The sequence below is a fragment of the Macrosteles quadrilineatus genome, unplaced genomic scaffold (assembly GCF_028750875.1).
Source record: "Macrosteles quadrilineatus isolate MER2022 unplaced genomic scaffold, UCM_ALF_1.0 Scaffold_5__1_contigs__length_97177068, whole genome shotgun sequence".
NCBI lineage: Eukaryota > Metazoa > Arthropoda > Insecta > Hemiptera > Cicadellidae > Macrosteles > Macrosteles quadrilineatus.
Genome location: NW_026542598.1, coordinates 89,986,042 through 90,000,593, shown reverse-complemented (window position 1 = coordinate 90,000,593; position 14,552 = coordinate 89,986,042). Strand labels below are relative to the sequence as shown.

General features: G+C 38.4%; 1 protein-coding gene across 1 annotated transcript in view; it reads right to left on the bottom strand.

Moving 5' to 3' along the window:
* The window catches only part of LOC128993913 (roquin-1-like), a 39,111-nt gene that overhangs the window by 14,444 nt on the left and 10,115 nt on the right, over positions 1–14,552 (bottom strand). The window contains exons 4-13 of the mRNA XM_054418017.1: positions 13,742–13,966; positions 12,854–13,029; positions 12,049–12,285; positions 11,787–11,883; positions 11,240–11,492; positions 10,396–10,532; positions 9,027–9,159; positions 1,512–1,671; positions 1,193–1,288; positions 155–273 (exon numbers count right to left, since the gene is read on the bottom strand). Of these exons, the coding sequence (XP_054273992.1) occupies positions 155–273; positions 1,193–1,288; positions 1,512–1,671; positions 9,027–9,159; positions 10,396–10,532; positions 11,240–11,492; positions 11,787–11,883; positions 12,049–12,285; positions 12,854–13,029; positions 13,742–13,966 (1,633 nt within the window). The remainder of the gene's footprint in view (positions 1–154; positions 274–1,192; positions 1,289–1,511; positions 1,672–9,026; positions 9,160–10,395; positions 10,533–11,239; positions 11,493–11,786; positions 11,884–12,048; positions 12,286–12,853; positions 13,030–13,741; positions 13,967–14,552) is intronic.

The window sequence follows — 14,552 nt, the reverse complement described above, 5'->3', positions numbered from 1 at the left end:
TTAAGAAGAAAAAATTAGGATCCAAGGTCTTGCATAAAACAACATAAAGTTAGATTAATTTGAGTTGCCGATATAATACTCCCTGCTAGACTCAAAGTTTAAATCCCAATAAACTAGTATTTTCATGGAGAATACTTTAGACCGAGTACTTTACCTGTAAAGCACAGGCCTGTAGGAGCTGGTCAGGCTGACTTGTGAGTTTGGTCCAGACGTTGTGTGAAGAATCCCTCCGGAGTTCCACATGGAGTACGTCGACACACCAGATGATGTGTCCTACAACATTTACACAATGTTAACACATTCACCAGTGAGTAGACATTACATGGAATAGATGTAGCCAAATGTTTCATTACAAAAGAAAAGAACGTAGTTCATATGAATCACTCACAGAGTGCACGACAGACTAATTACAAAACGTTGGTGAATTCAACATAAGTAGACCTTTATGTGACTGCATTAATTTTTACTATAAAACTGGATAACACTTTAAAATGGAACTGGAATGGCCATAGTCAACAAGACAGGAGTTTACAGGGTACAATAGACTCCCTCTTATCCGGACACCTTTTAACCGGACTACTCTCGGCAGAAATGACAATCTCTTTAACCAGACAATTTTTATCAGCACATTGGTTTAGCCTGACTAGATCGGCAGGAAGTGGTCAGTACTAAAACCACTGTTCTGATGGGAAAAATTTGAGACCAGTGATCACGTGTCTAAATACAATGTTCTCATAAATTTTAGTCAAATATCACAGTAAACAGTCTGTTTTAACGAGTTTTTGGGGACGTCGGTTTAACCGGAAAACCCGTTATCCGGACTGGCCTCGGTCCCAAGGAGTCCGGATAAGAGGGAGTCTACTGTATGTGTTGGCTTACCTAAAAGAGCCTTTTTTTCAAAAAAGGTAAGAAAAACGTTCAGTTTACTTTAGTCTCCCTAAAATCCCCTTTACTACTGTATCTCAAAAACTGACCCTAAACCAATAACATGAACCTACTCAGCCTCAATCAACGGCCTTATGTAGAAAAAAAAGTGTTATTCTAATGCCAAAACAGCCTAGTTGGAAAACACCGTCAAAAACTCTCTGTTCTCAAAATAAACTCTCATATATGCCAACACTCCCACTAGTTTTCAAATTGTATTTAATTTATTTTACATAAATTGATTTTTATCGAAACTATAAAAACTCACCCCTCGTAGCGGTGTATTGCATTTGTTGCGCTCCAACTGTGACACAATCTCTTGTTTCCGTTGTTGCAGCAAAACTAAATTCTTGTTGTTGTACCTCTGTATCGAGAAAAAATATGCAACGATTAGTAGATAAAACTTATAGATTAGATTAACAATAATCAAACTAAACTTATTGATTGTAAACTATGTTGAAACAAGTTCCTACACTTGAGGTTGACCAGGGCAAAGTCTTAACTGAAGTAAAAAACTATTATAGATTAGAACTTAAACTTCAAGGATTTGAAGGTAGGACGGAAGCAGAAACAGGGAATCGATCTACCTTATTGGGTGGTGGAGGGGGTAAATGCGACAGCCATGCCTGTGTATGAGCCGTCTCTATGGGCCGATGGTCAGTGTGGGGAGGCGCAGTGGAGGCGTAGTCAGGCTGTGGCGCGTACAACTGACCTCCTGTACTGAGCACCATACTGTGAGGCGCCGCACTGCAAAAAGGCGACAACTTGGATTAGACGTACAACACTAACACATCAATGTGCAATGATTTGTTGAGTATGAGTGCAGAACGGGTTTAAATATTTACCGACTAAAATCAGCTGTTTATTTATCAATGCACAATGATCAAGTTCCCACTTTTGAACCATAAGCAAGTTTATTACAATTTTCCTAATAGTGAAGTAAAAGAAAAACAATCAATTGAAATAACAGAAGCAGTAGGCCTAAATTTCCTTGGGGTAGCTGTTCGGTAACTTGTCTTGAGACCAAAATTGTTTACTTATTTTAAATTTAAATAAAATAACCCCTGGTTTTTTCGCAATTTGAAAAATTTCAAAACTCTGCAGTATTGAAGTTTTAAAAATGATTTATTATTCCTATATTCACTCCCATATAGCTTATATGTATATAGAGTAATCCAAAAAAGGAATCTAGAAAAAAAATTGACAATTTAGAATCAATCTATCAGAGCTATGTTAGAAATAAACATAACATGTTTTTTTAATGTTTTTAAATGTGAACTTTATGTGTCAATGAAAGAAATTAAAAATGTCTTTATTTGAGAGGCGAAGTTAGGACTTATAAGTCCTCTCTACCACTTAACCTCTAAAACATAAATAAATAAAAACTTATCCACTTTAATGTCAATGTGTTTTTCATTGATGAAGACGTCTGTCATGTATTTCACGGACTATAATATGTTTTGGATTTGAGTTGGGTCTTACGACCCAAAGCTAGTAATCCCCCCCTAAACTACTGTTTTAAGAGTCCTCCACACCCAGTCGCAAATTTCCAAAAACAGCTTTCACGCGGTCCCATATAGACGCCCCAGTAATTGAGCGAAAATTATAAACTAAATATATTCATAACGAGAAAAGTCCAAACTACTAGAATTGCTTTTTGGAAATTTCGATAACTTAAATAGTTTTTTTATATTGTCAACTGAAAATCATCAACTTTGGATATTAATATCGCTTATTTTATGTCTTTTTTCAAAATTTAAAAAAGCATTTCGAGTAGTTTAGAGTATTATTTATTCAAATAATATTGTATTACATTGATATGTTGAAAAATACGGGCACAAAATGGGACCGCGCAAACCCTTACATCACGGAATGCGCACTGATTCGAGCGATCCTAGCGGCAAAGTGAGGCGCTTCCATTTAGTCGCGCAGTAATTTTTGTTCATACTAAGAATGACGTAGTTTATTCCGTGACGTTACTATTAAATGACGTATACAACCTTATCCCTACAGTAACTACGATATTCATCGTATCGTGGGTGTGATAGAAGCACTACACTAATTGGTAGACCTAAGTTGCGAGTACTACTGTATTAAAAATATAGTTTAAGCACAATTCCCTAGATATTTTAATAACGTTTACTATTATAAGTTTTATAGCTTTGGTATATTGGTGCAACAATATATGTTTCTAACTACGCCTTACTACAAAATAAAGCTTTACAGATATATTAACACTTGAAATTGGCAATGGTGAGATTAATCACTTTACGTAAAACTGTTTATTCATTGTTGGTTTCGCAGCAGGCCTACAAAATCTTGCACACCTATTTCCAACCAAATTATAAACAAGTAGCTAAAATGCAGTTGCGAATATTCTTAGACATTTTGGAAAGTGAACGGCCAAACTTGACAGTCTCAACTTGATTAGAGTTGTGTTTGGGGCGAGAGTGTGGGGGGGGGGGGGGTGAGGGATGAGTCACTCAGTTCTAAGAAATTCACAAGAAATATTGTTTTTTGCAGTTCCTACCTGGCATACTGTCCTGTAGTAGCACTCGGACGCTCGCATAGTACACACTATAGATTCTCATATTATTTTTCTGTACCTGTCTATGTGAATACATCGTGTTTGTATAAATAAATAGATCGTGTTTGTAATGTATAAATAGTGGGCTATCTATTTATACATTTCTGTGTCGTGTTTTTGTTTTGTGTTGTGTTTTAAATATTATTTAGTATAGGCCACTGCACATAATCTTATACAACTACAGTAGACTAGCCATTCTTATCTTTCTTTGAAAACATGGTGCGTAAAGTGAGGCCCCAAAGGGTAAAACGGAAAAAAAACCGTGGAGGTGAAAGGTTGGCGGAGTGGCGGATGCTGCGACATACGGCGGCTTATAGAAACCAGGCGTCAACGTCAACATCACCAACTCCATCTGAACCGGCCCCACTGCCAGTAACTCCCCCCAAGACACAGACCCTTCCTCAGTCACCCCTAACCACACCTTCATACCAAACACCCGTAATGTCCTCAAGTCCCTTGCCCATGGAAACTTCCTCTTCCGCTGGAGAAGACCTCCCTGAATTGACCGGCCGGCGCATTGTGCAAATAAAACATTTCTTCGACGAAATCCGGCGGCTTAGCCACCATGACGGGCCTTTTGATTGCCATTTTGGAAACATGGTTTTCCAAGGTGAAATAACAAACGGATTGAAATCTGGGTACAAGTTTAAGTGTGAAATGTGCAATTTGAGTGACGTGATTTGGTCTGAAGAAAACAACAACCAGCAGATGGACGTCAACACTGCAGCGGTGGCCGGCATCATGTCCATCGGTAGTGGATACTCCGGTCTCCAGGAGCTGCTAGGATCCATGGACATCCACTGCATGAGCAACACTACTTATGACCGCTATCATTCTATGGTAAGTCAATTAGTACGTATTGACAATTAGTATGAGTTGACAAATTCTTTTAGATGTTTCAACTACACAAGTTGGTTCTATGATATTTAGCATTAAAAACGTATAAGGTTTACCAACAGGGTGCAGCACTATTATTTTTTGGCATTTATGAGAACAGATAATTTGAACCAACTAGCAACAAAAGCTGTGGTACTTTTTTTCTACGGTTTAGGTGCAGTGGTAGAACAATATGGCTATGGTAGATGTGCTATAGGCCTACTATAGTTACAGTATAGATTAAAAGAAACATATGTTCTTAAACCGTGTCCTCTCCCATAACTGCAATAAGCATTTTATAGTTATATGCCAATCCCGTACGAAGGATGGGTTCTCTGCTAGTATAGTGTATTATATAATACCAACTTACAGGATCAAATCTTATCCTATAGATATTATTGTAGACGTTGATAACAACTTCAATGTGACCTTCCAAACGGCAATATTGACCACAATTGTAAAGTTTCGGGTAATGGTGGTTCACAGGTTGCAGAAGGGTGGCAGAAGACAGCACTAGAGGAGATGCGCGAGGCGGCGGTGGAGGAAGCACGATTGGCGCTGGAGAGTGGCGAGGTGGATCGAGACGGCGTGCCGCTCATCACCGTCGTCGCAGATGCCAGCTGGGCAAAACGGTCCTACAAATCCTCAAACTACAACTCAGCTTCAGGAGTTGTAAGTGTTTGCTGTTTGTAGTTCAGTCGGGAAATAGCAGGTTGAGGAAATTGTATGGCAAATATGTGGTATTGGCAACTGTTTTAAATTCAGGGTGTCCAGCTTCTACTAGGACACACTCCGGGAAATGTTTCCATCATTATAAAGAGCCCAACAATATTGAAACATTTTCTAAAATCACTTCGTTAGCCAGATATCCGCCATTTAGTATTTTTTACATAAACATTTCTATCTTTCAATTTTTTTCAACCGGTCTTTATGAAACCTCGTATTTTATTACCGTACAGTAAAAGATTTTTATATTTGGGGAACAAATTTATTTGGTAAATTGGAAATTTCAGTAGATTCTGAATTTTAAATACTAAATAACATTGTTCTTGACAATTGTTAATTGTTACAAAAATAAAGTTGTCGGCCATATTGGAAAAACTATACAAAATTCAATGATAAACTGAATAAAAAAAAATTAATAACAACTTTGGCAGATATTTTTAATGTTATTCACGGCTGAAATATATTATCACGACTGTATTTATTTCAATGATTTGCCCTTGTTGTAGGCTGCTATCCTGGGATACAGAACTCGAAAAGTCCTCTACATAGGAGTGAAAAATAAATATTGCACAGCGTGTGCGAGATTCGAAAGTAAAGGAGAAGAGATATCAAGCCATGCCTGTTACAGAAATTGGAGTGACTCATCGAGCAGCATGGAGGCCGCTATTATCGTTGAAGGATTCAGGCAGAGCGAATCTATGTACGGCATCAAGTATGCTAGACTAATTGCTGATGGAGACAGTAGTGTTTACAAACAGTTACTGGAAGAGAGACCCTACGAAAACCTGACTATAGAAAAAATAGAATGTACCAATCATTTACTAAGAAATTACTGTAACAAAATCAAAGACATTTCTAAAGACACCTCAAAATACACAAACGAGAAGGGAGAGATGTTATCCACACTAGACATGAGAAAAAAGATTGCAGGGGCTGGGAAAAAGTTTAGGTCGGCGGTTACGAAGGCTGTGGAGTATAGGAAAAACGAAAACAAACCCATCAACATCCAATCTTTAGAACTAAAGAAAGAGCTTCTGAATGGCCCAAGTCACATTTTTGGAGAACACCTCCATTGCTCCGACAGAAATTACTTTTGTCATGGCAAAAAACCTGAAGAAGAGAATCTCATTCCAACATTGAAGAAAATGGGTCTTTACAGCAAAATCATGACAGCTGTCGGCTCCCTGGTAGACAATGCCAAAAGTTTGCTGGTAAATGTAAACAGTAACTATGCCGAACACTTCAACTCGTTAGTAGCAAAATTCATTGGTGGAAAACGAGTGAACTACACTAAGAAGGGTTCTTACCAGGCTCGTTGCGCTGCAGCAGTTGTTAGTCACAACACTAACACGCCACACTACAAACTGCACAAATGTTTGTATAAGAACAGCCCGGGCAAATTCGCCAAGACATTTGAACAGAGGAGAAAAGCTAAAATTGTCAAAGCTGCAATAAAACGACGATCAGCTACAAAGAGTAAAAGGCGGCTTTTGATAACAACAAAACCAACAAACGATCCACACTACGGGCGACACGCCCAAAGACCCGATATTGACGAACAGGAATTTCAATCCAGGAAAATCGAGTTCCTAAGTAGTTTAAATAAAACTGATAAGGAAATCGTTCAAATCGAAACGGCGACTAGGTTGCAGCACGAATCCACCTTGTGGAGAGAGGAGAGGCGAAAACTGCTCACTGCCTCCAACTTTGCAGCGGTTTGTAAGAGACTGCCACACACTAAATGTGACAAACTTGTGACCAAACTATTATATAGTGACGAGGTGGATTCCGCTAGCTTACAGTATGGAAGGGAAAATGAAGCAGCGGCCCGAGAAGAACTGCAGTCTTCTGGTCTTCAGATCCAAGAATGTGGCCTCTTCATCGACCGAGAACTTCCCTTTCTGGCAGCTTCACCTGATGGGCTTTTGGGTGATGATGGAATAATTGAAATAAAATGTCCATCAGCAGCAGCAGATATGACTCCAGATGAAGCTATCAAGCAAAAAAAAGGGGTGTTTGCAAACTTTTGGAAAGAAGACCAAACTTCTGGCAAAAAAGAAATAAATGTAAACCATGATTACTACTTCCAAATGCAAGGACAACTACACGTCACAAGACGAAGCTATTGTAATTTTATTGTTTGGACGCCTAAGGGGATGAAAATCGAAAAAATAGAAAGAGACGATAGTTTCTGGTCATTGAAAATGGTTGATAAATTGACACGGTTTTACATGAACTGCATTTTACCTGAACTTATTGACCCCAGGAAGACAAGAAGTATGCCTATCAGAAATCCGTACTACATTTTGGCCGCTATCGAGAAACGGGAAGAAAAATTGAAAAACAAGGAAAATAAACGAGCAAAAAAGTAAAGTTTGTCATTTTTGAATATGTACCTCCACTGTGGGATATATGTACGTAAAGTAAGGCGGACGGATCATCACTCGGACGTTACATGACACTAAGAACATACAGAACGAAAATAGTATTGGATTTTCCCGCTAAAGGTTAATTGCAATATTAATATTTGTTATACAAATGTGTTATATTTTGGTTTTTTTATTTACGAATGTTAGTTAAGCCTACTAATTTTTTTCTTGCTATTGTGGTTCATTTTATGATATATTTCTGAAGTATATGTAAAGGCTTGTTTCTGTATACAAACAATTTTTTTGTACACTTTAATATATAAGTTTGTTTGTGTTTACAATATTCTGTTCTTTCATTTTCTTATTCTATTAATATTATGAAAAAAATTATGTAATATATTTCTCAAGTATAAGGTTCTTTTGTGTGTATACGACACATTTTTTTATATACTGTGCTGTTATATAGTATTTTGTTTGTGTTTACAATGTAATTTTATTGCATTTTCTTATTATGTAAATAAAAATTATGCAACCTAAACGCTTTATTGTCCAAACAACATGTCATTATGTAATATATTTGTTAGTTTGTTTTTATAATAATGTTTTATTGCATTTTCATCCTGGATACATTTTGTGGGAAAACATTTCTGATGTAACCTATGCACTATTCTAAAACATGTTTTGCCTTAAAGTATTAGGCCTATATCATATAATTAAGTTTATACATAATTAAAGTTGTTTTTTACAGAACTGTAATGCTGAAATTTTTAATTAATCCCGATTTTTACACTTTTTAAACAAACATTGTGTTTTACCTCGCATGTTAGTTCGTTTTTATTTGGATACTACTGTGGTGGGAATTAGCATCGCAAGGTAAAAAAATTGATTTTTTCCAGTAACCTTTAACTATTTTAGAATGTTACTTCAAGGAAAAACACGTGCGTGGTTGCAGGATTAAATGAAGACAGAAAAAGATGTAATGTAGGCCTAGTGTGTGGACGCAGGGCATGCCGCATGGAGGTGGAGGACAGTGGCACTAGCTAGCAGAGCTCAGTAGTCAGTAGACGAGTGTGTTGTGTTGTGTGTGAGAGAGAGGGAGTGAGAAAGAGAGAGAGAGCTAGAGCCACGACGGTGGTGGGTTGGGGGGGAGGAGGGTTGGCCGACACGTCACTCTTGCGTTGTGCTCTGCCGCACTATTTTCTATATCTCTGTTGCGCGACCAATGTCTGTCTGTCTGTCTGTTCGATTCTAAAACGAGAAGGGGTGTGGATGCCTCTTAAGACTGAAAACAGACAAAGGTACGTATCCTACTGCTTGTGATTTGTTACGTAGAAGAAGAAGGCGGGCTAGAAAACCAAAAATGTGGATCATCCAATTCTTAAGAGTGTAAACTAATTGTAAGCTAGAAAAAGACGAGACTCCAGTCACAGCACAAACTTATTCGAGAACAGTACAAATATTTGGCAATGACTTATTTATTGTAGGGTCAAATTACCAGACTATCAAGTGTATTATCATCAGTAACGTTGGGATTGTTTAGTTACCTGTAAATGTCAGGAGTGAAGGTGCCGGGAGTCGGAGCAAACATCTGCTGCTGCGGCGGCTGATATGTCGTGTGCGGAGAACTCTTGATGGGAAACAAGCTACTGTTGAAATCGCCCACTCTCACACCTACGCCTGCATCACAGAACTTTGTTAGTGGATCTAAGACTTGAACATCCATACAATAGCATTATACAGTTGATATAAATCAGCATCACATAACACTAACACCCCAGCTGCAGCAAACCTGCTGACTAAGTGAGTTTCCAATCGCCTAGTTGGGTTTTTACTCAAATATTTCTTTAAAATTGTCAGATTCATTCCCTATTTAAAAAAGCAAGTTTTGTGGGTGCTTAGGTTTGCTACTACAGGGAAAGGAATAAAGTGTGTTTTATTTGAAATGTTAGTAGTTTAGTATGAAATAAATAAATTTTTAACATTTGATCAATTTATCCATAAACAAGTAAACAACAGCAGTTTATTTATTCTCCATGGGAAGATTGACAGTTTTTTGGAATTGTCTCTGAAACTATTAAACGTACAAAAACACTTTAGATTACTAAATTATTAGTTTTTCTTTGCTCTACACAATAATTTGTAAGTAAGTTGAAAAATTTAATTTTTTGGGGGTAAAAAAACAACAAATGTTTACTCCATACAACCCCGTTCGCTTAGTCTGATCCCGCTGGTATGTGAATTGGTTAGATTAAACTTAAATTTACATGTTTGTACCAAATTTGATAAAAAAACCAGGATGATTTTTACTTGATTTAACGGGCTAACGGCCATATAAAATAAATTAATTTGAACGGAAGGTGATTTTGGCCTCTGGGCACATCTAAACTATGTGCGTTAACAGCAGTGTATGGTAGATGTTAAATCAACACACTGTTTAATGGTTTTCTTATTCAGGCGGACACAAAAACAAACGGAATATGAACTGTTTAAGGTTAAAGGCTACAGAAGTAGATAACATATTTGTTAGTTCAATTCTAAGTCAAACTGTGGCAGTATAAATGGAAATATGTTAAGATTTGCTAGACAGGGCAGGATAATGGAGCTCTGAGACACAATACCAGTTGTACTTCTTATGAGGCAGTAAATTCCTTTAGTCTACAGTTAGATTGAAAAATTAAACAGACAACAATGCAACAATAAAATACAAATGAATTAGTAGTTTCTAATCTTTTTGTAGGATGGCTAAAACATGGGAAACTATTTGTTAAAAACATTGCTCATGGGGGAGCCAAACTTAATGCTGATAGACAAAAGGTTGTATTGTACGAGGGAGCTGACTCAGGGTCCCGAAACGCCAACCAAAGCTTATTGTGCATGATAAAAGGTTATTAAAAGATATTTCTAATCACCTACCAGCATTACTGTTAAAAGAATTGTGTTGTTGTGTGTTGAAAATCACTTCGTCACTGTGGCTAAACAAGGAGTCCGCTAGAAAATCTTCCTCCTTGCATCCGGGTCGAGGGACCATCTTGCGGTTCTTGGATCGGTACCTGGTAAAAAGTTGGAAATTTACCATGTATAAACAAATAATATTGTGGTTGAAAATAGTATTCAGATTTAAACCTCAACATCGCAAATTTGAAGGAAAGGAAAATGAAATTTGGCTAGAATATTTGTTATGTTGTAATAGAATTGTGTTAATTTAGCAATAATTTTTCTCCATGGAAGTTCACTTCTCATAAGTTACTCAGATTTTGTAAGTTCACAAAATGTTTGTACTAAAGTATATTTAATTTTAAAATTCTCAACTTATTTGAAGGAGAGGTAATTAACTTTCCTTATTGATTTTATAATACAAAAACTACATTCAATAATTTCAATGGCTGGGAGATTGGTTTTTCACATCCTTGATTTACTCGGTCTTTAGCATCTTATAAGGAGACATTGCATTTCCTTTCAGTAGGTATATGGTGGTACTATATAGGTTTCCGTCCAATTTTTTCCCTTTCCACATTCTGGGACGTTAGGCTCTAGCCTAACTGTTTACCACTTCAAGCTAGGATTACAGGGTTGCTGAATACCGTACCTATTCCATTGGCAATTGACAGGAATCAAACCTTGCACCTTGTGGATTGAAATCCCATGCTCACTACACCACCTCACATTCAAATTGTTAAGACTTTTTACAAAAGACTCAACAACAATTCAATTTATTCAAATGAAAAAACTCCCACACCACAATCCAACCAACACTCACTTCTCTAGCTCATCCTCGGAGTGGGCGAAGGTGCAGTTCACTCCTCGAGGACACGAGCCACGCAGCTGTAGGTCACGACACAGACTGATCTTGTACTTGGCATTGTGAGCGTGAGACCCGGCAGGAGTGGCCCCGTCACCCCCGGGGGGCTTGCGTGCTCCGTGGACCCTGATGAACTCCACTAGCCCCGCCACTACTAGCCGGGCTGCCTCCACTCCCTGCCACACCTCCTGCCAGCTGCACACTGACGACTCTGCGGACAATGTTACATTTAGTAAACTATGAACACATCGGCTACAATATGATAGAAGCCACCTGTTGTTATTGACTGCTGAACTTTATCAGGGTGCAGTAAACTTACAACATTTAAATCTATGATTGTGTCCAATGTTCTTCTTGTGACGATTAAGGAATAGCAATCAGGTACTAGTTACTTAAACCTGAAGCACAAATTACTTAAAAATATGATAACAAACAAAGTGAATACAAGGTTAGCAACCGTACCAGTTAAGAGTTAAATCAGCTGTCTATCAGCTGTTACACCTACCTGGGCTAGGGTCAATGGCGGCCAGCAACTCCAGATGAGGTCTGAGAACATTAAGGTTGCCAGGGTCGCCAGTCCTCTGTAGCGCAATCACCAACTCCTACACAGAACAATATATCACACGAGTTTCTACACCAGATTGAAGAAGTTGAGAAAACTTGCATAAAATAAGGCACGATTTTGCCTACAAACAAAACAGTCACATACCCTCAAAATACCTAATATAATCACATACAAACACAAATTACAATCAAACCCAGTTTACCTGTACACTCTGTGCAAAGCTCTGCGGAGTTTGCAGTTTATCTATGATGCTCTGCATGTGAGACTTATGCGCAGTGTCACCGTACAGCAGCGCAGACCACTGGTCCGGCGCAATACGCAGACCAGCCTCAGTCGCAATCTGCACAATCTGTGCATCGTGCTCTCGACGTAGCGCTTCGTAAGTGCGGAACTCTTCCTTCAACTGCATCAGGGAAGAGTCTCCTTCTCTTTTGGAAACCTGCGGAAAACGTAGGGATGACTTAGAACGGAGGTAAACTTGCAATATTATCAGAGTTAAATTAAATAATGTTTGACTTTTAAATGTATTTCATGATTGAACTTTGTTTATGACCCCTTCCTGGCTGCATTTGAACCACTGACGTTTGAACTTCAATTTGCTGATACTGGTAAGACTTACTTAAATTAAAATGTAACTGAGATATTTACCAATGCTATTATGGACTAATCTACTTGACTAAAAGTCATGATAGGATCAAAATTATAATTAGGTTGTACTATTTATGAAAAGAAAAAAGTTGCTTAAGTGCTTGGAAATATAGGTGGGATGTAGTGTCAAAGTTTAATTGTTAAATGCAATGATGTTTCTTTAGTTTATCAAAGTCAACTGTCCGCCGCTGACAAAAACTGTCCTCAACTGTCCACTGTCCTCAAACTGACAACTATTCGCGGCTTACAACCGTCCGCTGCTGACAACTATTCTCGACTAACAACTGTTTGCAGCTGGCAACAATTATCTTGACAACTGAATGATAAAAGATAAAGAGGTTAAGTTTAAAACTACCCACCTTAAAACAAGAAGCCCTGTAGAGCAGTTGGACGACGTGGCCGATGCTGGTCTTGGAGGCCTGAGGGAAGTGAGGTTCAAGCCGCTGCACCACAAACATGACCAGCACCTTGCGGGAGAGCGCTGAGCCGTCCTCCAGAGCCAGCAGAACTAGCTTCAGCACCTCCTCCTGCATGGCTACAACATAGAGCTAAGTAGAATCCACCTCCTTAACTTCCATCTTCTCACCAACAGCCAATGTTTCATTTCCTTTTACACACACTTCCTTTTACTTAAAACTATACAGGGAAGCAACTGTAACGGTCAGTACACCTACTGAAACAGCCGACATTCGCAAAACTTGTGGATAACAAAGTTACTATAACACAGGATTTCAACTTAGAGATGTACATTAGGAAAATATAACAGAGGTAAACATTGATTTTGCAAATTTTATTCAACTGAACATCAATAGATAGAGGTAATTTTTGTGTCTCTTAGACCTATACTGATAAATCTTGGTCTTCGGAGATGACGGCATCTTGAAACTCTACAACATTCTAGAACGTTCTACAAGACTCCACATATCTTCGCCACCCCCACCCCAATATAGGCTTCTTCAAAACACACAAAGCTCTTCATTTGAATATTAGTTTGCCATGAAGATAGATAACTTCCAAGCATCCAAAACATCGGCCTCTAGTCTTGCTCATTCAACGACGCGGTCATTACTCAAAGACTTATTTGTTATTTTACTGTGACAGTGGAAGCCTATGATCTAGATTATACAGAAAAAATATAGAAAAGGTTTTTCTCTTAAGATATTGAAAACTCAAAATTAGCGGAATAGCATGTAGTTGTAAGTCCTTAATTGTACCAAATTCTAGTATCACATGTCATCAACACCAACCTGGTCCAAGGAACTGGCAGCCCCGGGCTCGTACAGCAGCCCAGAGATTGGCCGATAGTTGCTGAGGGTTCTGGTGCTGCAGAATCAACTCGGTGACTGTACGTTCGCCCAGAGAGCGAGCTGCTCGCATCGCACGCGACCGCCCTTCCTCCTCCATCAACTGACAGTTGATCAGTGTTACCAGCTTGCGCTGCATCGGTCGCGACAGCACTCCTGTCCCACTCCCTGCAATAAAACATTGTTTACTCACACTAATAAGGAGTTGTCATCAACATATGATTTCTTAACACACATGGTTTATGTTATTGTTTTTAATGTTTATGTTTGTGTTTATATATTTTTCATTCAGTTAAAATAGTTGAATAAAATGGGTTGTACATTCCCTTGTATCTTGTTATTATATAATTTAAGGACTTGATAACTGGCGACGAGGATGGGATGTTGAAGCTGTATTGCCAGTAGCTCGGCATATGAACTTATACTTGGGAGACGAATAAGGACAAGGCTGGATCTTATGAAGAGACCCCAAGATCACACAGAAATGCCCAACGGATATACTAAAATCAAAAGAGAGTTTCGGGTGGGAGACAGGGTTCAGGTGCGCAATTTCGGAAAAGACGGAAAGTGGAAATTTGGAAACGTAAGAAGGAGAGAAGGATTGGTGCATTATCAAATCGAGATGGACAATGGGCAGGTTTGGAGAAGGCACATTAACCACATTCGGCCGTGTAAATTTGAGGGGGAGGATTAATAAGGAGTTGTCATCAACATATGATTTCTTAACACACATGGTTTATGTTATTGTTTTTAA